At 36.9% G+C, this 23,799-nt stretch overlaps 1 protein-coding gene and 1 pseudogene across 2 annotated transcripts in view; one reads left to right on the forward strand and one right to left on the reverse strand.

The window, feature by feature from the left end:
* The window catches only part of LOC122746025 (amyloid beta precursor protein), a 169,491-nt gene that overhangs the window by 109,975 nt on the left and 35,717 nt on the right, over nucleotides 1-23,799 (reverse strand). For both annotated transcript variants that reach the window (XM_043991498.1, XM_043991499.1), the window contains exon 3: nucleotides 6,479-6,608. In XM_043991498.1, coding sequence (XP_043847433.1) covers nucleotides 6,479-6,608 — 130 coding nt within the window. The remainder of the gene's footprint in view (nucleotides 1-6,478; nucleotides 6,609-23,799) is intronic.
* Nucleotides 7,933-9,871, forward strand: LOC122746026 (annotated as a pseudogene).

A 23,799-nucleotide genomic window follows, 5' to 3' on the forward strand; every position in this document is an offset into this window, starting at 1 on the left:
ACACACCCAATTGGTAGATTAATCTATCTAACCCTGCAGGAAAGTAGGAAGGGAAGGGTGAAAGAAGGGAGGGCAGAGCAGAGGAGGGGGCAGTCAGAAGCAAAACACTTTTGAGAAGGAATAGGGGAAAAGATAGAAAATAGAGTAAATAGAGCATACCCTGTGACCCAGCAATACCACTATTAGGTCTTTTTCCCAAAGAGATCATAAGAAAGGGTAAAGGACCCACAAGTACAAAAATATTTATAGCTGCTCTTTCTGTGGTGGCAAGGAATTGGAAATTGAGGGGATGCCCATCAATTTAGGAATGGCTGACCAAGTTGTGGTATATGAATGTAATGGAATACTATTATGCTGTAAGAAATGATGAGCAGGAAGAGTTCAGAGAAACCTGGAAGGACTTACATGAACTGATGCTGAGTGAGAGGAGCAGAACCAGGAAAACATTGGGCACAGTATTAACAACATTGTGTATTGATCAACTGTGATAGACTTGACTCTTCTCAGCAATGCAATGGTCCAAGATAGTTCCAAAGGACTCATGATGGAAAATGCTCTCCAAATCCAGAAAAAAGGAACTGTGGATTCTAGATGCAGACTGAACCAGACTATTTCTACTTTTTTTGTTTTTCTTTTTTGAGGTTTTTCTTTTTGCTCTGATTCTTCTTTCACAGCATGACTAATGCAGAAATATGTTTAATGTGATTGTACATATATATCCTATATCAGATTGCTTGCTGTCTTGGGGAGGGGGAGGGAGGGAGAAAAATTTCAAACTAGAAATCTTATAAAAACAAATGTTGAAAACTCTCTACGTGTAACTAGAAAATAATAAAATACTTTCATGATTAAAAAAAGAAAACATAGTAAATATCATGGGAAGGAGGGAAACAGTTATGATGATTGATTATAATGGCAAAATGTATGGTACTTGCTTTGCTGGGCTATTGTGAAGAAAATTCTTTGTCAAGTTTAAGGTACTATATAAAAGTTATAATGAACAGGATGCTATCAGAAAAACCTGGAAAGACCTAAACCAACTGAAGCAGAGTGAAATGAAGTGTATACAAAACAAGAGCAATAGTGTAAGATGATCTGCTGTGAAGGATATGGTTATTTTCAGCAATGCAATGATCCAATATAACTCTGAAGGACTTACAAAAATTGCAATCCATCTACAGAGAAAGAATTGATGGTACCTGAAAACAAACTGAAGCATAATTTTTTTTTGATAGTTTCTTAATCTGAAATTTTGTTTTTGTTTGTTTTCTTTCACAACCTGGCTAATGAGGAGATGTTTTGCATGACTACTTATGTATAACTTATATTGAATTGCTTGAGCTCTCGGGAGTGGGGGGTGGGGAGGGAGGGCAGAAGAGAAGTTAGAACACAAAGTTTTAAAAAAACTAATGTCAAAATTTGTTTTTACATGTAATTTGGAAAATAAAATTCTAAGCAGAAAAAAAGTTCAAAAGGAAAGAAACTGCAGGAAAACTAAATTGCATTGTTTGAACCTAGAATTTCTTAGGTGAAAAGGGGTCATGAGTGGAAAAAGTTTAAGAAGCCCTGCTTTATATAACCCAATCTCAGAAAAAGAAAAAGAATTCGTTATAATGGAACTACCAAAGGGGGGGGGGGGAACTAGTCCTGATGGATTCAAAGGAGAATACTATCAAACTTTTAAAGAAAAATTACTACAAAATTTTTAAACTGGATATAAATATTAAATGATAATATTATAAACAGCAGGTCTTTTTTCCTTGATCAATATGCTAATATATTACTCAAAGACCTAAACACATCAATATTAACATGTGAACTACAAGTAAAACCCCCAAATACAGGAAATAGAATAGAACCATGCAATAAATGCTAGACTTGGCATCAGGTAACTGAGTGCAAAATCAGGGTCTGTTACTTGATATGTGTGTGACCTGAGTCAAGTTATACAACACCTCTCAGCTTTAGTTTCCTCATTTGTACATGAAAGGGTTGGAAGAGAGGACCTCTTAGGCCCCTTCCCTGTAGATCTAAAGTTATCATCCATGGTAAAGAAATTATAGCTAAATGGAAGTTCAGTTCACAAGTTCTTCTCAGAAAGGAAAATAAAGGAGTTTGAAGAGTTAGCATTAGCATGCACTAATTATGAACACAAAGAAAAAATGACTACCATGAGGATAATTGCTATCATCTGTATCAGGAGATGAACAAGATTAGATTAAAGTATTTATTTACAAGTCAACAAACATTTATTAAGGGTCAACTATTTCTCAGATATTGTGATAAATGCTAGAAATATAGAAAGATAGTGCTGGCCCTCCAGGAGCTTATAATAGGAAAACAGGACTCAAAAAAGGTTGGAGGGGACAGTGAGGAGGAGGCGTAATAGAAAGCAGCAGAATTGGAAATGATCATGACTGGGTGGGTACTTTCTCAAATGGAAGTTCCTCAGAGAAAGTCCATGAATTTAATGATAATAACCTTCAAGATAGTCACTAATCAATCAAGTACTTACTGTGTGCTAGGCATTGTGCTAAGATTCTGAAGTTATAACCCTCATTGTCTATCCCCCCCCCAAAAAAAAAATCAGTTTGGCAGCTGTGTGAAAGGCTAGACTGGAAAAGACCAATTAGGAGGCTAATTCAATAGTCCACTTGAGCAGTGATAAGGACCAATTAATAATAAAGAGGGAATAAAATAAATGAATAGCAAAAGCAATTTTTTTTTACACTACATACTCAAATAGGGATAGAAAAGCAAAGATAGTCCTCAACTTCAAGGAATTTATCTTTTCCTTTTCTTTTCTTTTGAGGGGCAATGAGGGTTAAGTGACTTGCCCAGGGTCACACAGCTAGTAAGTGTCAAGTGTCTGAGGTGGGATTTGAACTCAGGTCCTCTTGACTCCAGGGCCAGTGCTCTATCCACTGCGCCACCTAGCTGCCCCCGAATAAATAAATTCTAATCAAACTTTATTCTGGTGATATTTAGTACAATATACAAGTGCCCCAGACAAGGCTTACCAATAATTGGCATTGAGTTAGTTAGTTTAGACAAATATTTTTCACCAGTTCTTTTACTGGTGCCTCATGTCTTAGCAAGGCAAAATGATAAATCATGTTTGTGTTTACTCTTTTTTTTTGTGCTAGGCTAGGAATTTGTTTACTCCTTAGATGCAGATGCTTTTAGTTAAATGTACCATCAGGCTAATAATGAAAGTGTGAAATTGCAATAGTTATATGCTAATTACGTATGCGTTTTATGGGCCTTTAACATACATTCCAATACTCTTATGCGTAGTTGTAATTAAAGAGGTAAAAAGAAGTATCTAGAACAAAGGACACTACTAAAGATGTCCCTGGAAATATTAATTCAAAGAATGGGAAAATCATTTTCCAAAGACCATGACAGACATATCAATGGGATAAGGTTGATTCCATTTATTTATTTAATTAAAAAAATTTTTTTTAGTGAGGCAATTGGGGTTAAGTGACTTGCCCAGGGTCACACAACTAGTAAGTGTTAAGTGTCTGAGGCCAGATTTGAACTCAGGTACTCCTGACTCCAGGGCCGGTGCTCTATCCACTGCACCACCTAGCTGCCCGATAAGGTTGATTCTAAGGCATAAACCCTAAGAATTACTTTTTGTTTTTGCTTCATTTGAAATATTCTGAACAAAAAAATTCCAAAAGTAGGAATTATATTTGAAAACATCAAGACTTCAAACTTTACCTTCTACTCTTAACTAGAGATACTGATCCTGTTTTCATTTAAATGGCATTCATGAAATTGAAATGTAAGTTCTTATCTGTATTCAAAAGTCTAGAGAACAGCATTTAATCTTCCAATACAAAACAGCTCCAGAAAAATCAATTCTAACTAAAAACTGGAATAGCACTAAGAAACAAACACTCTAAATCTACATTCTTTCCTCAGACTTCTAGAAGCTATATAAAATGGCTTGAAGGCTGCTTTTAGCAACAGCAAAAAAAAAAAAAATTTAAACTAGCTTTGGAGCACAAACAACTGTTAGATATATGGCATGCCATGCTAAAGTTTTATCACTCCACATGAAAGATGGATACTCTTCTCTTCAGCCTTATTCTCAGTGAAAAAGGCTTATTAAGATGGAAAGTATGAAGTAAGTGATAAAAACTTGATAGCCAACCTTTGTATGAAGCTTAGAAAAATACATATTATCAGGAGCCATTTCCCAATTGATATATGGTCAAAAGACCAGAAATTTCATTCTGAAGAAATGGAAAAGGTCTACTACCATATGAATTAATCTAATAAGTGCAAACTGAAAGTACTCTGAGGTCTTATCTCATGAACCATTAAATTCAAAATACTCAACACTGGAAAGGTCAGGAAAAGACAAGTACTTTAAAACATTTAGTAGAACCCTGAATTAACCTAACCATTCTGGAAAACATTTTGGAATTATATGTAACCAGAGTCCCAAAGTCCACTGGTATGGGATGAGTCCTGTGACCTTCTTTCTCTCTTTATTGAGTTATCTTGCTCCATGTGAAGAATTCTTTTATTATATCGTCAGGTGTGTATTCTTATATTTGAATAAATGGAATTTCTTTGCTATCTGGCTATGTGTTCACTTTGGAACCTGTATTTGATGGGAAGGAAGTCAAGCCTTGGATATAAAACTTAGGGCCCTTCTTTCCTCATTAATGAAAAACAACCAGAAGTTTAGCTTGAAACTTAAAATCACAAATGGTAAATTATTTTGCTCTAACAAATGAATACAAGAAATTCTGAGAAATTTTGGAAGACATATGCATGGATGTAGGAGAAAGAGCACTCATTCTTTAGTTAGAAGATCTGGGTTCAAATCCCACCTCAGCACCATTTATTAATTGCTTAACCTCCCAAGCCTTCAGTTTCTTCATTTGTAAAACAAGGGGGCTGGCTTCTCAGTTCCCTTTTAGCCCCAGATATATAATCTATTCCTAATCTCATCCTTTGTCTCTTCTATGTACTAAACTATATTCTAATAATTACCACAATAAGGCAAAGGGAAACATCTGTAAAAGAAATCTGAACCTGAAAGATAAATAAATTTAACTCAAAGAATATTGAAACATACTTTTTTCCTATCAGTAGAGAAGTAGTGGACAACAGGTACAAAATGAGGCATATGTTGTCAGACGTGATCAATGTGGCAGTTTATTTTGGTAAACTGTACTTTTTTTGGTTGTTATTATAAAGAATGGTAGTTGGGGGTGAAGGTAGAGGAGATATTGAGAAACCAAAGCAATATTTTAAAAAATACCAATTTTTTAAAAAGACTGAAATTCTTCCAGTGTACCAGTAGAGTATTAAGAATTTTCCGGGGGGTTGGGGCGGAGGCAGCTAGGTGGCACAGTGGATAAAGCACTGGCCCTGGATTCAGGAGGACCTGAGTTCAATTCCAGCCTCAGACACTTGACAATAGCTGTGTGACTCTGGGCAAGTCACTTAACCCTCACTGCCCTGTCCAAAAACAAAACAAAAAAAGAATTTTCCAGTTTGGGGCATCTGACAATGCAAAATAAGGTGTTATGGGTTGCTGATAAACACACTAAATTTAACCCCAAATGTTGGCACAACTATCTGGGTTATTGTAGTTATCTGGATTCTCTCTATAAATGTAATTTGAATAATTATATAGTAAAGTATTTATGTAGTATGTAGAGGTGGAAATTAATTTGTACTGAAGATTTTAATAGCCTAATTCAAACAGAAATTATCTGGGGTATTTGTTAAGAGGTAGTTATGCTGTAGTAAAGAATTGTACTTATAAATTAACCTGATTTTAAGTACTAGCTTTATCACTCATTAGTTCTGTGAACTTCAGCATTAATTTAACCTCTCAGAACCTCATATTCCCCTTCTGAACAGTGGGGATAATAATATTTGTACTGACCTCACAGGAATGTTGTAAAAATTGAATGAGAAAATGCATATAAAACATTTTGTAAATGTTAACTATTAGCTGTTTTCATTATTGACAACTCACACATCCTCTCTTCAAAAAATCTTCCAAATTAATAATAAACAGTTGGAAAAATGGAAAAAATAGATTGCATAGAAATAAATATTGAATTTACAATAACCTCCCTCATTAAACTATGAGCTCCTTGAGAGTAAGAGCTATTTTTTTGCCCATGTTAGTACACCCAGAGCTTAGCACTGTCTGCAACTTAACAGGTACTTAAAGAAATTCTTGCTAATCTGACTTGATTTAAAGCTTACGAAACTGTAAGCTTTATTTTTAAGCTTATAAGAAGCTTAAAAGGAGCCAGATTCTACTTTTGTTACAGGACACATAGCATAATAGTTTTAGAGCTGGAAAGTATCTTACAGGCTAATATTTAGTCCAACTCCCTCATTTTACATATGAGGGAACTCAGATCCATTTAAATTTCCCAAGATAGCACTTAACTAGAAATAACTAAAAAAATATACGTTCCCATGAACTCACCTAAGCATCGATAAGGAATAACAATGTGGGGATAACTTTTGCACTGCTTTCGGCCTCTCTTACACCAGTTCTGAATTGTCACTGGCTGGTTAGCTTCCACGACATTGGTAATCTGTAATTCTGGATAGACCTGGTACAAAAGACACAAGAAGATTGTTTTAAAAGTTTCCAATTTGATTATGTGTTAAGAAATATAAAAGTTTATATTTGGAATTTCACACTAGCACTACTCCAATTACTTGAATCATTCCACAGTCAAGGATCTAAACTATAAATTGATCCAAATGTGAAATGAAAATTACTACCTTGACCCAAAAAATAAAGAACATGATACCTTAAAGTATAGAATACAAAGCTTACATTTAATGTTGAAACTTATTGTAATATGCCATTGAAAATTTTATTATGTACCTACTGTTTACAAAGGAATACTATTGCACAATTCTATGGGGGAATATAAAAATCCCTATTTTAGAGGAATTTACCAGATTTATTGCTATATTCTCTTGTTTGTCAATCATTCTTATTTCTTTTTTTATGTAAAGAAAAACAACATTCTGAAGAAAGTTTTGCATAGTGCCTATGGTAGTGGTTATGTGGTACCAAGAAAGGGCATATTCAAGAAATCTTTGGGAGTAAGGTACAGCTAAGATTTGGCAATTGACAGGATAAGTGGTATAAAGTAGGGAAAGAAGCTGAGGACAATGTTGAGGTTGCTTGTCCCTGGTGAGTGGAATAAATGAGCTTTTTTTTTTTAAGTGATGCAATTGGGGTTAAGTGACTTGCCCAGGGTCACACAGCTAGTAAGTGTAAAGTGTCTGAGGTCACATTTGAACTCAGGTCCTCCTGAATCCAGGGCCAGTGCTCTATCCACTGTGCCCCCTAGCTGCCCCATAAATGAGCTTTTAACCACTTATTCTATCAATGAATTCTATTCTGTACATTTTGAGTTGGAGATATCTAGGACAGATCTTGAAAAAAATCAACAGGTGGATATTTGGGAAGGTAGCAACACACAGAGCCTACAGAAGCCCAAGATACCTAGTGAAAAAGCTCTAAAAATGAACCAGAAGGAACAACGATAAAGAAATGAAAAGAGATGTAGCTACAAACTCTTCCCTCCAATCCAATCAAGATTGCAATTATTGGAATCTGAGCAGAAGGCAAAAACCCCTCTTCTAAGCCCCATTGTTATGGGACTCTCTCTCTATTGCTGGAGATGAATGCCTTGCCCTGTGAGGGTTAGGGTGGAGTTGGCAAAAATGGCTGAATGTTTCATTGTCTTTGGGAACCACTTGTAGGACTCATTAAACTTTGAGTCTTCTTTGACATTCTCTAAGCATGATTTGCTTCCAGTGAAATTTCCAACTTTGAAAGGACTCATGCTACTTAGTGCAGCAGCAGCCCTCCTTCCTCCACAGCGGTCAGCTATGACCCCCGACTCCCCAGCAACCATGTCGAAGGGACCTGCAGTTGGTATTGATCTCGGCACCACTTACGCCTGTGTGGGAGTTTTCCAATGTGGGAAAGTGGAGATCATTGCTAATGACCAAGGAAATAGGACCACCCCAAGCTATGTGGCCTTCACCAACAGAGAACGTTTAATTGGTGATGTGGCAAAGAATCAAGATGCAATGAACCCCATCAACACAGTTTTTGATGCCAAACGTCTGACTGATCGAAGATTTGATTATGCAGCTGTATAGTCAGACATGAAGCACTGGCCTTTCATGGTGGCCAATGATGCAGGCAGGCCTATGGTCCAAGTAGAGTACAAAGGGGAGACCAAAAGTTTCTATCCAGAAGAAGTATCTTCGTATGGTCTTGACTAAGATGAAAGACATTGCAGAAGCTTACCTTGGGAAGACTGTCACAAATGTTGTGGTCACAGCACCAGCCTATTTCAATGATTTCCAACATCAGGTCACCAAAGATGCTGGAACCATCGCTGGTCTAAATGTGCTTAGAATCATCAATGAGCCAACTGCTGCTGCTATTGCTTATGGCTTGGACAGAAAGGTTGGTGCCGAGAGAAATGTGTTGATCTTTGACCTTGGAGGTGGTGCTTTTGATGTCTCCATTCTTACCATTGAAGATGTCATCTTTGAGGTCAAGTCCACAGCTGGGGACACCCACTTGGGTGGGGAGGACTTTGACAACCGCATGGTCAACCATTTCATTGCCGAGTTCAAGCGCAAGCACAAGAAGGACATCAGTGAGAACAAGAGGGCTGTTCGACATCTGCGCACTGCTTGTGAACGTGCAAAGTGCACCCTCTCTTCCAGTACCCAGGCCAGTATTGAGAGTGGTTCCCTCTATGAAGTTATAGACTTCTATACCTCAATCACCTGAGCTCATTTTGAAGAGCTGAACACAGATCTCTTCCGACGCACACTGGACCCCATGGAAAAGGCCCTAAGAGATGCCAAGCTAGATAAATCACAGATTCATGGCATCATCCCAGTGGGTGGTTCCACTCGAATCCCCTAAATCCAGAACCTTCTGCAAGACTTCTTCAATGGCAAGGAACTGAACAAGAGTATCAACCTTGATGAGGCTGTTGTCTATGGTGAAACTATCTAGGCTGCCATTTTGTCTGGAGATAAATCTGAGAATGTGCAGGACTTGCTGCTATTGGATGTCACTCCTCTTTCCCTTGGAATTGAGACTGCTGGTGGAGTTACGACAGTTCTGATCAAATGTAATACGACTATCCCCACCAAGGAGACACAGACCTTTACCACCTATTCTGACAACCAGCCTGTTGTGCTTATTCAGGTTTATGAAGGTGAGAGAGCAATGACCAAAAGATAACAATCTGCTTGGCAAGTTTGAGCTCACAGGAATCCCCCCAGAACCCAGGGGTGTCCCTCAGATTGAATAACATTTGACATCGATCCAAATGGCATCCTCAATGTTTCTGCTGTGGATAAGAGCACAGGCAAGGAGAACAAGATCACCATAACCAATGACAAAGGTTGTCTGAGCAAAGAAGACATTGAACGTATGGTCTGGGAGGCTGAAAAATACAAGGCTGAGGGTGAGAAGCAAAGAGACAAGGTTTCTTCCAAGAATTCTCTTGAATCTTATGCTTTCAATATGAAGGCTACCATGGAAGATGAGAAATTGCAAGGCAAGACTGATGAAGACAAATGGAAGATCCTTGATAAATACAATGAAATAATCAACTGGCTAGATAAGAACCAGACTGCTAAGAAGGAAGAATCTGAGCATCAGCAGAAAGAATTGGAGAAGATCTACAGCCCCATCATTACTAAGCTGTACCAGAGTGCAGGCGGCATGCCAGGAGGCATGCCTGGTGGGTTCCCAGGGGGTGGAGCAGTCCCATCTGGAGATGCCTCTTCTGGACCCACCATAGGAGAGGTTGACTAAACTCACCAGAAGAAAGGGCACTCCACACAGCTTTCCAAAAATTGAGGGACTCAAATTTGTAGCCAAGGCAGTAGCAGTTTAAAAGTTAACATTTAAGCTACTGCATAAATCTGAGCATTCTAATACTTGAATGTGTACAAAGGGAGAGAAGTGAACAACACTGTACTTTATCAGTACTATACACAAGCAGAAATGCAATTCTTGTCCTGGAGAATAAAATCTATTTAAAATTGGCACTATTAAAGAAAAAAAAAGAAAGAAAGAAAGAAAAAGGACTCACTTCCCTTCCTGGCAAGAATGAAAGAAGTGGGAAGAAAAGGCTTAAGTATATCTGTCTGCTCTCTTAAATACTGTTAGTCTAGGGGATATAATTGGGTTCAATTCTGATCATTTTGTCATTACTGGGGGAAGAGGGACCTCAAACTCTATAACCAAGGTTTGACACTTTTCCTACCTAATACCAGTTCCACAATGCACAAATAGCAAATAGCAAAGAAACCCATTTATCTGCATCATAGCAAAACAGAAATTAGAAAAGGTATGATACAGGAGAACATCTACCAGACAATATAGAGTGAAGGAGCTCTCCCACTGAAATTGAGATAACTTAACAAAGAGAAAGTGAGTCTTGGATCTCACCCAAGGAGGAACCTTTTTTTCATCCCCAGCACTTAGAATAGTGCCTAGCACACAGTTGGTGGTTAATAAATACTTATTACCTGACAAGCCAGATGCAGGGCAAGACCAGGACCTAGATATGCCTCAAGCGTCTCCCTCATGCAAAACTCCAACCCCATAAATACTATATAGCCCTACCCAAGAAACAGCAGGAGAGAGGGACAACCCAGCACCCAAGCAGCACAAAATCCATTCAAGTCCATAATCAGGAGACAGAGTCAGTGTACAGCTGAGGCAACTCAAGCAACCAGAAACTCATCTGAGGCACTATGGGAAACAGAGCCAGATGAGACTCAGGTAGCACCTCCCAAGGAACCAGAGGAGAAAGTGCAAATGTAGCAACTACGAAGTAAAATACCTGGGGTCACTGCAGGAGAATTGTAATAAGCACTATCAACAATATCTGTATTTGGGATCTATCAGGTTCAAAACAAGAGATGAAACTAACTCTAGACTAAAGACATAGATAAGAAGTCCAAGACAGAGAAGAAGCCAAGGCCTAGCAGACAGAAGACTGAGCCCAAACTCAGGAATTCCTGAAAATGGTAGGGCCAAGTCTTAATCACATCACAGAGGACCAAAAAGTATGAAAGGTAGCAGTCTCATAAAAGTAAAAAGCCCTAATATGGAAAAAATGATGAAAAGATGACTTCAGAGAAATCTTGAACTGATATAAAGTGAAATGAGTTGAACAAGAACAATACATACAATAGCAACACTAAAAAACTAATAATTTTAAAAGACTTGAAAAACTCGTTTTAATGCAATGCAATAACCAGCCATGACTGTGGAAGATTGCTAATGAACAATGTCATGGACTTAAAATGAAGTGCACATATTTTGGGATATGACCAATGTGGGAATTTGTTTTGCTTAGCCATACATATTTGTTACAACTATTTTTTCTTTTTATTTCAGTTATGAAGACAGGTGGGAGAGTAAATAAATGTTAACTGAAAACAGTTAATTTAATTTAAAGAAATAAAGTCTATGAGAATTACCACCTTACCACTTTTTGCACTTTAATTAAGTTATTCCTCCAAGTACATAGATGTTATAATATTGTCTGTGTGTGTGTGTGTGTGTGTGTGTGTACACACACACATATATATATGGGCAGCTAAGTGGTGCTGCTGGAGTAGAGTCAGGAAGATCTGAGTTCAAATTCGGTCTCAGACACTTACCAGCTGTATGACTCTGGGCAAGTCACTTAACTGTGTTTGCCTCAGTTTCCTCATCTGTAAAATGAACTAGAAAAGCAAACCACTACAGTATCTTTGCCAAGAAAATCCCAAATTGGGACACAACTAGAACAATAGGGCAAGAAAATACACATATATGTCCAACACATTTTTTTGGGGGGGTTGGGCAATGAGGGTTAAGTGACTTGCCCAGGGTCACATAGCTAGTAAGTGTCAAGTGTCTGAGGACAGATTTGAACTCAGGTCCTCCTGAATCCAGGGTCGGTGCTTTATCCATGGTGCCACCTAGCTGCCCCTGTCCAACACATATTTATATGTGCACCATAAATGTGTGTATATGTGTGTGTATATATATATATAAAGACACACATATATAGCTACACACATACACATATACCTGAAATATATCCCATAATTATCTCTGATCAGTCAACAAGTATATATTAAGTGTCTAATAAGCACTAAGGTGCTGTGCTTGCCACTGAAGATACAAATATAAAAATGAAGACATTTCTATTCACAAGGAGCTTACATTTTAATAGTGGATACAGGGGGCAGCTAGGTGGCGCAGTGGATAAAGCACCAGCCCTGGATTCAGGAGTACCTGAGTTCAAATCTGGCCTCAGACACTTGACACTTACCAGCTGTGTGACCCTGGGCAAGTCACTTAACCCCCATTGCCCTGCAAAAAACAAAAACAAAAACAATAGTGGATACAACAATAGCATATATAAATGCATATAGCAAAAATATAAAGTTAACAAATACAAATAAATACATACAAATTAATTAAATACAAGATATTTTGGGAAAGAGGGTATAAGAAGGCTTCATGCAGGAGATGCTGCTTAAGCTGTATTTAAAAGAAAGAGGGGGTTTTTATGAGGTAGATATAAGGGGAGAACATATTTCAGGAATGTGGGAAAGCCAGTGCAAAGCATGAACAGAAGATGGAGGGCCATATGTGAGGAACAGGTCAAAAAATACTGGAAGAGGAGTGTACACAAAGAGTTTGAAAAGATAGCCTGAGATCAGGTTGCACAGGGTTTTAAAAGCTAAACAGAGGAGTTTACACATTATCTTAGATGCAATAGGAAACCCTGGGAGTTAACAGAATGGTGATGAGAACAGAGGGCGCCACATGGTCAGATCTCTGCTTAAGAAAAGTAATTGCAGCAGCAATGGGTAGGATGTATTGTAGTTAGGGAGAGCTGAAATAGAGCAATTAGAAGGCTCTTGCAATGGTATGGGCATAAGACTGAACTATGGGGATAGTTATATGATGGAGAGATTATTGAAAAAGTAGAGATGGCAATGTTTGGCAACAAATTGGGTATATGGAATGAGGGGTAGTGAAAAGTCTGGGATATGTCAGAGTTATAAACTTGGGAGGCTCAAAGGACACTGGTACTTTTGACAGAAGCAGAAAAGGGGAAAGGCGCTAGGGAAGGTAGTAAATTCCATTTTAGAAATGTTGAGTGCAAGCAGGTAAAGGTGAAAGATTAATGTTCAAGGAATTTAGTGATGAAGAGAATGGAAGAAGAGTGAAGTAAAAGCAAATGGCCTTAATATTCTCAGAAAAGTAAGAAGAAAGATCCTAAGCTAGGAGAAAGGGGTGGGGGGCAGTGAGGGGAGGTACGGGAGGCTTAACGAAGTTATAGAAGGTGTGGAATAGCTTCTCTCCAGAATGTGATAGGGAATCAATTAGGGGCAAATAAAAGAATAGGGGTGTGACCGTGAATCACAGGGTAAGGTGGAATACTTTGAGATTCTGGTCCTATAGGGGAACAGCAGGGTTTCTTCTTTTTTGGGGGGGGGGGAATTGGGGGTTAAGTGACTTGCCCAGGGTCACACAGCTAGTAAGTATCAAGTGTCTGAGGCCGGATTTGAATTCAGGTCCTCCTGAATCCAGGGCTGGTGCTTTATCCACTGTGCCACCTAGCTGCCCCCGTCAGGGTTTCTAATTAGGGAACTGGCACACTTATAGGTAATAAGATCTAGCATGTGACCCAGGTGAACTGAAAGTAGAAGCCATAATTAATAATAAAAACAAAGTCATAAAGTTATTTCAACAAATGCAGGAAAACGCTTTGAAAATTTAGCCCTTATGATTATAATATGATCAAAACCATATATAGCCAGGTGTTAGCATTGTTTCAATAAGTCAACCCACAAACATGTATTAAACACCTACTATTTAAAAAGCACTATTCAAGAGGCTGGAGATACAGAAACAAACAAACAAAAAAGAAACAATTCTTAAAACCAAGAAACTTACATTCTATTGGGAAAGGAAACATACAAAATTATATGCAAAATATATAATAAATGTAAAATGAATTTATGGGTTGAGAGAGGGTATTAAGAGTAGGGAGAAATGAAGGAACCAGTACACGTGATGGTAAAACAAGTATACCTCCTCTCTCCACTATTATTTTATATAGCTCTGGAAATGCTACCATAATGGTACCATATAAGACAACAAAGTTAAAGATATAAACATTGTCAAAGGGGACTCAATTATCCTGATGTGTAGATGAAAGGATGGTACACTTATAAAACTCTAAAGCACCATTAAAGAACCTAAGATGAAAAAGAATTTCTGTTAGGTAGCAAAATAAATCCACAAAAATGTTCAACATTTCTAAATATGATAATAAAAACCAATTTAAAAAATGAAGAGAAATTCCATTCAAAATAACTGACATGCATAAAATATCTGAGAGTTAATCTACCAAGATACCTGCAAAATTTACATATATAAAATTATAAATCACTTTTTTTTGCAGAAATAAGACAGGATAAGGTTTGTACCTGTGATTTCATTGGTTTGGCTAATTCCTGAGTAAGTTAATGATAATGTTGCTGCTGCTGCTAATAACAACAACAATAGCATCTAGCATTTCTATAGCACTTTAAGGTTTGCAAAGAGGGATACAGATATTATTTCACTCGATGTGATTTATGGTGTTAAGAGAGTTGTTCAGGGTTCTAAGAAGGCAAATATCTTGCCTACGGTCACAAAGCCAGTTTGTGTCAAAGACGAGATTAAATCTAGGTCTTCTTGGCTCTAAGGTAAACTCTTTATCTACTATACTCTGAGGCCAGCTTTCTATATACCATTGCTTTATTTGGCCTTACAGCTTGGGTTAAAGCTGTAAGGTTTAAGATTTCCAGAAAATTGGTACTCAGGAAAAGGATACAATCACGAGCTGTATCATTATGTGACACATCGAGCAAAATAAAATAAAAACATATACACACTATATGGCAATATAATTTTTCCCCATGTGCAAGAAACTCACCTCAGCCTGAGGTCAAAGGCCATGTCCTAGGAGAAAACATGCTCAAAACTGAGGTTCAGGTAGCAAGATCATAAAGCCCTAAAAAAGGGCTTGGTTGAGAACTAGTACGTGGTGCTAGATGTAAAGGGGGGCAATTCCTTAGACCCAAATGTGGTAGAAAAGTTCTCAGGGTCCCTTATCAATACCAGGCTTGAGTGAAGCTCAAGTAGAGGGAATTCGTTATTGGGACCACAAACTTGGTGGGATAGTCTAACATTATTAACTAGCCGCAGAAGGAGAATGACTCAAGGTCCCTGCAGCAGATCAAGAATTCATCCAATCTGATGAGTGAGATGAGCAGAACCAGAAGAATATTGTACACAGTATCATCAACATTGAGTGTTGACCTACTGTGATGGACTATATTCTTCTCACCAATGCAATGGTACAGAAGAGTTCCAGGGAACTCATGATAGAAGAGGATCTCCAAATCCAAGGGAAAAAAAAAAGAACTGTGGAGTATAGATGCTGAATGAACCATACTATTTCTTTTGTTTTTGGTGCTGTTGGTTTTTTTTCTATTTTGAGATTTTTCATCATTGCTCTGATTTTTTTCTCTTATAACAGGACTACTGCAGAAATAGGATTAATGTTATTATGTGTATATATATGTGTGTGTATAGATATATCTATATCTGTATAGGTATATAGATATATAGATATAACCTATATTAGATTACCTGCTGTCTAGGGAAGGGGGGAGGGAGGGGAGGGAGGGAGAAAAATCTGAAATTGTAAAGCTTGTATAAACAAAAGTTGAGAACTATCTTTACATGTAACGGAAAAAATAAAATACCTTATATGTAAAATAAAATAAAATTAAAAAAAAAAAAAAGAATTCATCTAATCCAAAAGCTGCGAGCTTTATGCACCTGACACAAAGTTAACAGTGGAAAAGTAGTAACTGTTTTGACTGTGCTTTTTTTGGGGGGGTGGGGGGAGGCAGGGCAATAAGGGTTAAGTGACTTGCCCAGGGTCACACAGCTAGTAAGTGTCAAGTGTCTGGAGCTTGATTTGAACTCAGGTCCTCCTGAATCCGAGGCTGGTGCTGCTTTATCCACTGTGCCACCTAACTGCCCACCCTTGACTATATACTTCGATAGGCATTAGGTCTTTAGAGTATCAGCCTAAGTGATTCCATATTGGAGTCCTATCATTATAATTATGGCATCAAACAATATAAAGTTTACAATGATCACAACTACACTGTTTCTATGAAGAAATAAAGAGAAATTTAAATACCTGGAACTGTGTACTGACATATTGCTTAAGGCATAGGCCTTCACAGTATAATAAAACAACACTACTCTAATTTACTCACTTAGTGCCATACCAATCAAACTTCCAAGGTATTATTTCATAGCACTATAATATAAACGGTCACAAAAGGTCCAGAATCTCAAATTTTGAATAAAAATTAAGATTTAAGGAGTTATTACAAGCATTACAAGACCTGTAATTTTACTAAAAAGCAGTAATCACCAAAACTATTTGTACTGGTTAAAAAAAAGAAATGCATATCACTGGGATGGAGGAGATGTGAAAGAATCTAAAACAAGTAAACTTAATTAATAACCTAGTGTTCAATAAATATAAGAAAAATATTTAGAGAAGAATCTCCTGTTTGACAGGAACTATAAAAAAATTGGAAAGTAGTTTGGCAAAAATTAAGTATAAAGGTATTTTCTTCCACCATATACCCATAATACATGGAAAAGGGCTACAAAACAATTATAAACATTCTGATAAAAACAACCACCAACTAGAATATAATGAGACTAGGTACCTTTCAGGACTATAAATAGAAGCAGAATTCCTAATAAAAGAAGCCATCAATAGAAGAAATGATTTTTTTAATGCATAATTTTTTTACACTACATAAAATATAAAAATCTTTGTATGACTAGAACCAAAGAAAAGAGAAATAAAAGAGAAATGACAGATTAGGAAAGCACATTTTCATCACATATTACTTATAAAAAATAAAAACAAATAAATAGTCAGTGATTATAGTTTTCAAAAGAATTGCAAGCCATAAACATAAAATTTATCTCAGGCAAATTAAAACAACTTAAAGGTTTCACCTCACACCTTAAACTGGTAAAGATGAAAAACAATGTTGGAGGAGCTATAGAAAGGCAGAGTCACTTGTATAATTACTGCAGTTCTGCACACATAACATTTCATCCATCTCCTTTCTCCATGCCTTTGCACCAGCCTTCGGAAGCCACACACTTAGAATGCATTTCCCCTCCTTACTCCACAGCTCAAACACACCTGTGAATCCTTTTCTTGAGTTCACCACTTGTTAGCATCCTTCCTCCCAACTACCTTGAATTTAACAAATATGTGTATTTGTTATATATATTATACATGTACATACATATATTTGTTTTATATGTGTATATATATAAAAATATACACACACACACACACACACAAACTTATGCATATCTTAATTCTGTATTTGTGCTGTGTTTAGTGTACTTGCTATCTCCTCCACTAGAATGGACACTCACTCCTTCTTGGTTCATTTATTGTCCTCATATGCTTAGAACCAAGCATGGTGCACCATGCCTGGAATACAGTAGGCTCTAAATAAATACATGTTGATTATTTGAAGAAAATATATTGGCTGAGAAGCAAAAGGGGTTCAAGAGGTAGTACACAAGCTACCTGAAACTGTCATTTACACCATCTTTACTGATCACCTCCAAATCTCTGAATCAGTCCCACATTAGTAGCTCAGTCTTTTTTTTTTTTTTTTGCTGGGCAATGGGGGTTAAGTGACTTGCCCAGGGCCACACAGCTAGTAAGTCAAGTGTCTGAGGATGGATTTGAACTCAGGTACTCTTGAATCCAAGGCCGGTGCTTTATCCACTGCGCCACCTAGCCACCCGAAGTAGCTCAGTCTACAGAGCAAATATACAAAGTAAGTACAGATGGAGTGAGAACACTAGAGTATTTGATGTTCACACAGAAAACCACTCTATATTTAAGAACACATCATTAAGTACACAACAATTAATATAAAATGTGGCACCATTTAGGAAGACCATTTAAGCCTGTTATGGTTCTGCCTAGTCTTAAACCCACTTTCATCACTTAAGGGAACTAAGTATGACTTTCAAGAAAAAGAGGGAGGCATACCCAAGCACTGTATTAATCACCTATTATACACAGATAATATAAAATTACATAGCTCCTCTGAAAAACATATTAATTACTTCATTTCATGGAAACTCTCTCCAAATATATAAAAATGTGATAAATATAAAATTCTACATGTGGACCAAGGAAGAATAGAAACTAAAAGTTTTAAGAATGACTCCTGAAAAAAAAAAAAAAAAAGAATGACTACTGGGACATCTAGGTGGTGCAGTAGATAAAGCACTGGCCCTGGATTCAGGAGGACCAGAGTTCAAATCCGACCTCAGACACTTGACACTCACTAGCTGTGTGACCCTGGGCAAATCATTTAGCTCTCATTGCCTCATCAAAAAAAAAAAAAAAAAAAGGAATGACTCCAGAGGTCACTGGACCAATGATGAAGGCAATATTTATAAATATTTCCTTGGTATTTTCCAAGAAATATAAATAAAGCATGCTATCCGGGAGAAAGCTGAAGTTGTGTCTGTAGAGATACAGAATAGCACTCTGAAAACAAATTTAATGGAAGAACACACACATTAATTAACACCTACACAATACCATTCTTTTTTTTGTGTGTGTGAGGCAATTGGGGTTAAGTGACTTGCCCAGGGTCACACAGCTAGTAAGTGTTAAGTGTCTGAGGCTGGATTTGAACTCAGGTCCTCCTGAATCCAAGGCCGGTGCTTTATCCACTGCGCCACCTAGCTGCCCCCCTAACACATACTTTTGACATAGTAAAATGGCCAACCAATAGATGTACCAGCAATAACTGCTAAAATGCCAATGGATTTATCCTATAGGTGCTTTTACTTAACATACAGAAAAGATGATAGCAATAGTTTATCCAATTACAAAAAATTTATCCAGTTTTAAAGTCCCATCATTAAATATTAGAGAACATCTGAATAATGATTTATCCCCAAAATGTTTCTATCTAAACTTCATCCCCCCCCCAAAAAATCCAAATCTACCACAAAAGCAGAGACAGTACTATATATACTTTCTTGATTACAAGTATTTATTACCTGGACTTTTAAATTTTCCTTATCTGTAGAAAATATGCATCAAATTAAGGATCTAGTAAATAATTATTATTCTTGAAATATTCATAAACTTCACAGAAGTAGCTAAAGTAAAACAAGCACTTCAATAAAAGATCACCTGGTATTGTCTATTAATATCATAGTCTGTGATTCAATACTTATTTGGACTTTTATAACCCTCCCAAATATATTTAGAATTAAAGCAAATTAGCCACATAAGACATTTTTCATAATTTTGATAATAAAACCCCCTTTTTCTAAAATTTAATTCCTTAAACCATTAGATCACGGAATTAGCATAATCTTAACTGACAAATTACAGCAGAGGTACAGGAAGAAGTATCCTTTGCACAGCAAAGGAACAACCATTTCAGCCCGGCTGAGCTATTAGCTTCTAAAAAAAGTCTTCAAGATAAAAAAAAATCTTACAAGTAATATGGTCCTATTTTCATCTTTCTCAAAAATGAAATGAATTTGTTTCACTGTAGTATCTCAAAGTATTCAAACATGAAAACAAAGTTAAGAAATAATACTTATGGGGCAGCTAGATGGCACAGTGGTTAAAGCACCGGCCCTGGATTCAGGAGTACCTGAGTTTAAATCCGGCCTCGGACACTTGACACTTACTAGCTGTGTGACCATGGGCAAGTCACTTAACCCCAATTGCCTCACTTTAAAAAAAAAAAAAAGAAAGAAATAATACTTATCTTAAAATGGTATGCTCTGTGATATTTAACAGAATATGAAAGTTGGGCAAAAAGAGAAGGAAGTTATTGAAGAGAATCTATGAAGATATTACTATATACAAAGAAATGACAAATATAAGGAACTCAAAGAAAAAAGGAAATATTTTTATGAACCAAAGCAGAGTAAAATAAGCAGAATCAAATGGACAATATAAACAAAATCTCCAACAAAGAAAATGAAAATATAGATCTGATCATGGGGAAGGAGGGAAGAAGCACTTAGCATCATGCCGGGCACTGTGCTAAATGCTTTATAAATACCTCATTTGATCCTCACAGCAGCTCTGTGAGGAAGGTGTTGTTTTAACCTCACTTTACAGTCGAGGTAAATAAGGCAAACAGAAGTTAAATTACTTCCCCAGGGTCACACTGCTATTAAGTGTCTGGGACTATATATCAACATCCTGATCCAGGCCCAGAACTTTACACACTGTGCTACCTCGCTGCCTTTAATGAATATACCTTCCTTCTTAGGGCACACAGGTAGATTCTACTAGAGCAGAATATTGGACAACTTGTCAGATGAGACCAACCATTGTATCGGTTGTTGCTTGGTTTTTTATTTTCTGTTTTTTGTTACATGGGAAAGTTCATTTTGGGGTGAGGTGACAAAGGGGTCCAGGAATTGTCTAATGTAAAGACAAATGGTATTAATAAAATATATTTTTCAAATATACATTTTTATTTATTTTATTCATACCTTTTTGTTTTTACTTCACCTTCATTTCTGGATACATCCTTCCCCGGCTCAAACTCAGCTAACTCTCCTTTGTAATAAATAATAATATGCTGCAGTCTTCTTGTGCCCACCATACACCTATACAAAAATCCCTTGGTAGTCCCTCAGCTTGAATTCTCCTGAGGTTTGGCACTCTGTAGCTCACAGCTATCAATGAGAGAACAGTGTTTTTACAAATGGGCTTGAGGGAAGATGGCAACATGTTAAACTAAAAGGGCCTAGATCCTTCACAAACATGCTAGTAAATACTCTAAAAATGTCCTCAGTTCATAACTGCATATAAAACTGCCAGACTCTAATGGAAGCTCCCAGTAGAAACAAACTGGGTAGGTAGAAGGCAAAGCCCCAAAGCGTCTAAGTCTTATGATAGAAGACAAGGCCAGACCAACGCTCAAACCACAGCCACCACAAGGGCTATAAATATGCCCAGTGCTAGGCATCCTGTGCCCTAACCACTGCAGGAAAAAGGTCTAGCCCAACCCAATATTGGGCAAGAGAAGACTGCTCCAGTCTTCGCAGGAAAACAAGGCGATGACCACAGGAAAATTAAGCTACCATAGGAGATAGGGCCAGACAGCTACCCAGCAGATAGCCAAGGCAGCCCAGGACAGGGCCTGACCCAAATTTACAAAAAAGACAGAGCCAAACTAGCACCAAAACGGAGGCCTCTTGTTTCTAGACCCACTCCTGACCCAGAACCCAAGCAGCCTAGACTCAAATACAGTTGGAGACACAGTAAGACCAGCCTACCCAGGCAGCTCACAACAAAAACAGCAGGAGAAAGGACCAAGGCATATTATGGTAAGCAAATCACCTAGTGTATTGCAGGAGGTTTGCTATATCAATAACTATCAATTACAATCAACATATAGTTGGAGCCTGTCAGGCTCATAGCAAGTGTGGAGTCAGCTATGGATTTAGGATTTTGCAAGAAGCCAAGACCAAAATCTAAGTTAAACCAACAGGAGACTTAGCTAAAATCCATAAATGTCTGCAGAAGGTGGGACCTAGATCATCTACGCCACCAAATCCAGAACTAAGAAATGTTTGTTCACACCATCCAAGAGGACAAAAGGGTCTGACAAAAGAGAGAAGAGACAGTCCCAATCCAGAAACTATTGGTAAAGATATGAGTAAACAGAAAGAGGACAGGGGAGGGAATAAACATTTATGTGGCATCTACTAAGTGCCAGGTACAGTGCTAAGTCCTTTTTATAAACTCAATGAAGAAATATTTTGAACTGGAAGAAACCCAAGAGGTGAACCCAGAAGAAAATAACTCCACAAGCCTCAGTAGAGCCTCAGAGAAAACAATGTCCTAGCAACAAGGAATGAAATGAAATGCAAGTTACAAAATAAAATATTTAAGAAAATTACAACTAGTAGGGAAGACAAAGAGAATTAATAGTTTACAATAGATGGTGACAAAATTCAAATTAGTTAAGCAGAAAGCAATAACTCTATAGAACAATAAAAATATTAAAATAAAATCAAAAGATTAGGAAAAAAAGTAACTTAGAAAAGGTAGTATGTCTACTATCAGAAACAATCAACTTAAAAAACAAATCAAGGGAAAACAATCAGATTACCTAAAAATCATGATTAAAATATGGAGATGGGAAGGTCTAGATAACATTTCAAGAGATTACAAAATATCTAAATCTATTAAAAGCAGATGGGAAAGTGAATCATCCGGGAAGACACTCCCTCCAAAAGACATTTGACCAAACGGAGGGAATTGTACAATTATAAACAGTTTATGACTTTTTTAATCAACTAGTATTTATCACGGGCTGAAAAGACATGTGTTTCTCAGAATTCAAATGTCTTCAAGTATTATAACATTAATTTAGAATCATGGAGGACCTAGAGAAGGTCGTAGTGTGTTTTCAAGGTGCTAAAAGAAAAATTAAAGGAGAGAATGGAGAATATGTTGAGAAAAAAGGAAGAAGGAATTTACTAACCTATAATACAGCCTCAGACACTTACTAGCTGTGTGACCCTGGGCAAGTCACTTGACCCCAATTGCCTCACTTAAAAAAAAAAAAGAAAATGTCTGGAGTCAGGAGATAGAGAATTTTATATGAGGAATAGCAAGGACACTAGTATCACTGGATCATAAAGGACATTGGAGGGGAGGAGTAAAGTGTAAGAATGTTGTTAAGATAGGAAAGAGTCGGGTTATAAAGAGCTTTAACAGCTAGACAGAATTTTATTTGTATCATCACTATTACAATAGTCCAGGCATGAATTAATGAGGGCATGTACCAGAGTGATGACAATTATCAGAGGAGAGAAAGGGGTATATATGAAAGATGTTACAAAGGCAAGATTGACAAGAATTGAGAACCCATTGGAAATGGAAAGGGGATGTATGTGAGAGAGTGAGAAGTCAGAAATGACACCTATGTTTTTAGAGCCTAGATAAACCTAAAACAAAAAAACACCACACATATAAATGACAAATAAAAGTAAAAGCTAGGTCTTTGAAAAGACTAATAAAATTGATCAAGCCATTGTTTAATCTGATTAAAAAGAAATGAGCAGAAAATTAAATCAATAAAATGGCAAATGATCAAGGTGAAACCACAGCAAAACCAGAAGAAATAAAAAGATCAGTTCATATCATGCAGAATTATATGCTAACAAAACTGAGGTCACAAAAGAAATGGAGGAATACCTTCAAAAATATAAAATATTCAATTTATCAGAAAACCAGATAAAGATCTTAAATATGCCAATCTAAGAAAAAGAAACAGATCTAGCTGTAAAGGAACTATCAAAGAAAAAATTAAAAATTCTAGGTCTTGATCCATTTGCAAGAGAATTCTATCAATTTTTTAAAGAACAGTTAGTACCTCACAAATTATTATCAAAAACAGAGAAAATACCCTATCAGATTCCTTTTATGAGACAAATACAGTCCTAATACCTAACCCAGGGAAAGATAAAATACAAAAAAAATCTTATAGGCCAATATCATTAATGAACATTGCCTTAATAATTTTAAACAAAATTCTATC

This window comes from Dromiciops gliroides, chromosome 3 (genome assembly GCF_019393635.1).
Source record: "Dromiciops gliroides isolate mDroGli1 chromosome 3, mDroGli1.pri, whole genome shotgun sequence".
Taxonomy (NCBI): Eukaryota; Metazoa; Chordata; class Mammalia; order Microbiotheria; family Microbiotheriidae; genus Dromiciops; species Dromiciops gliroides.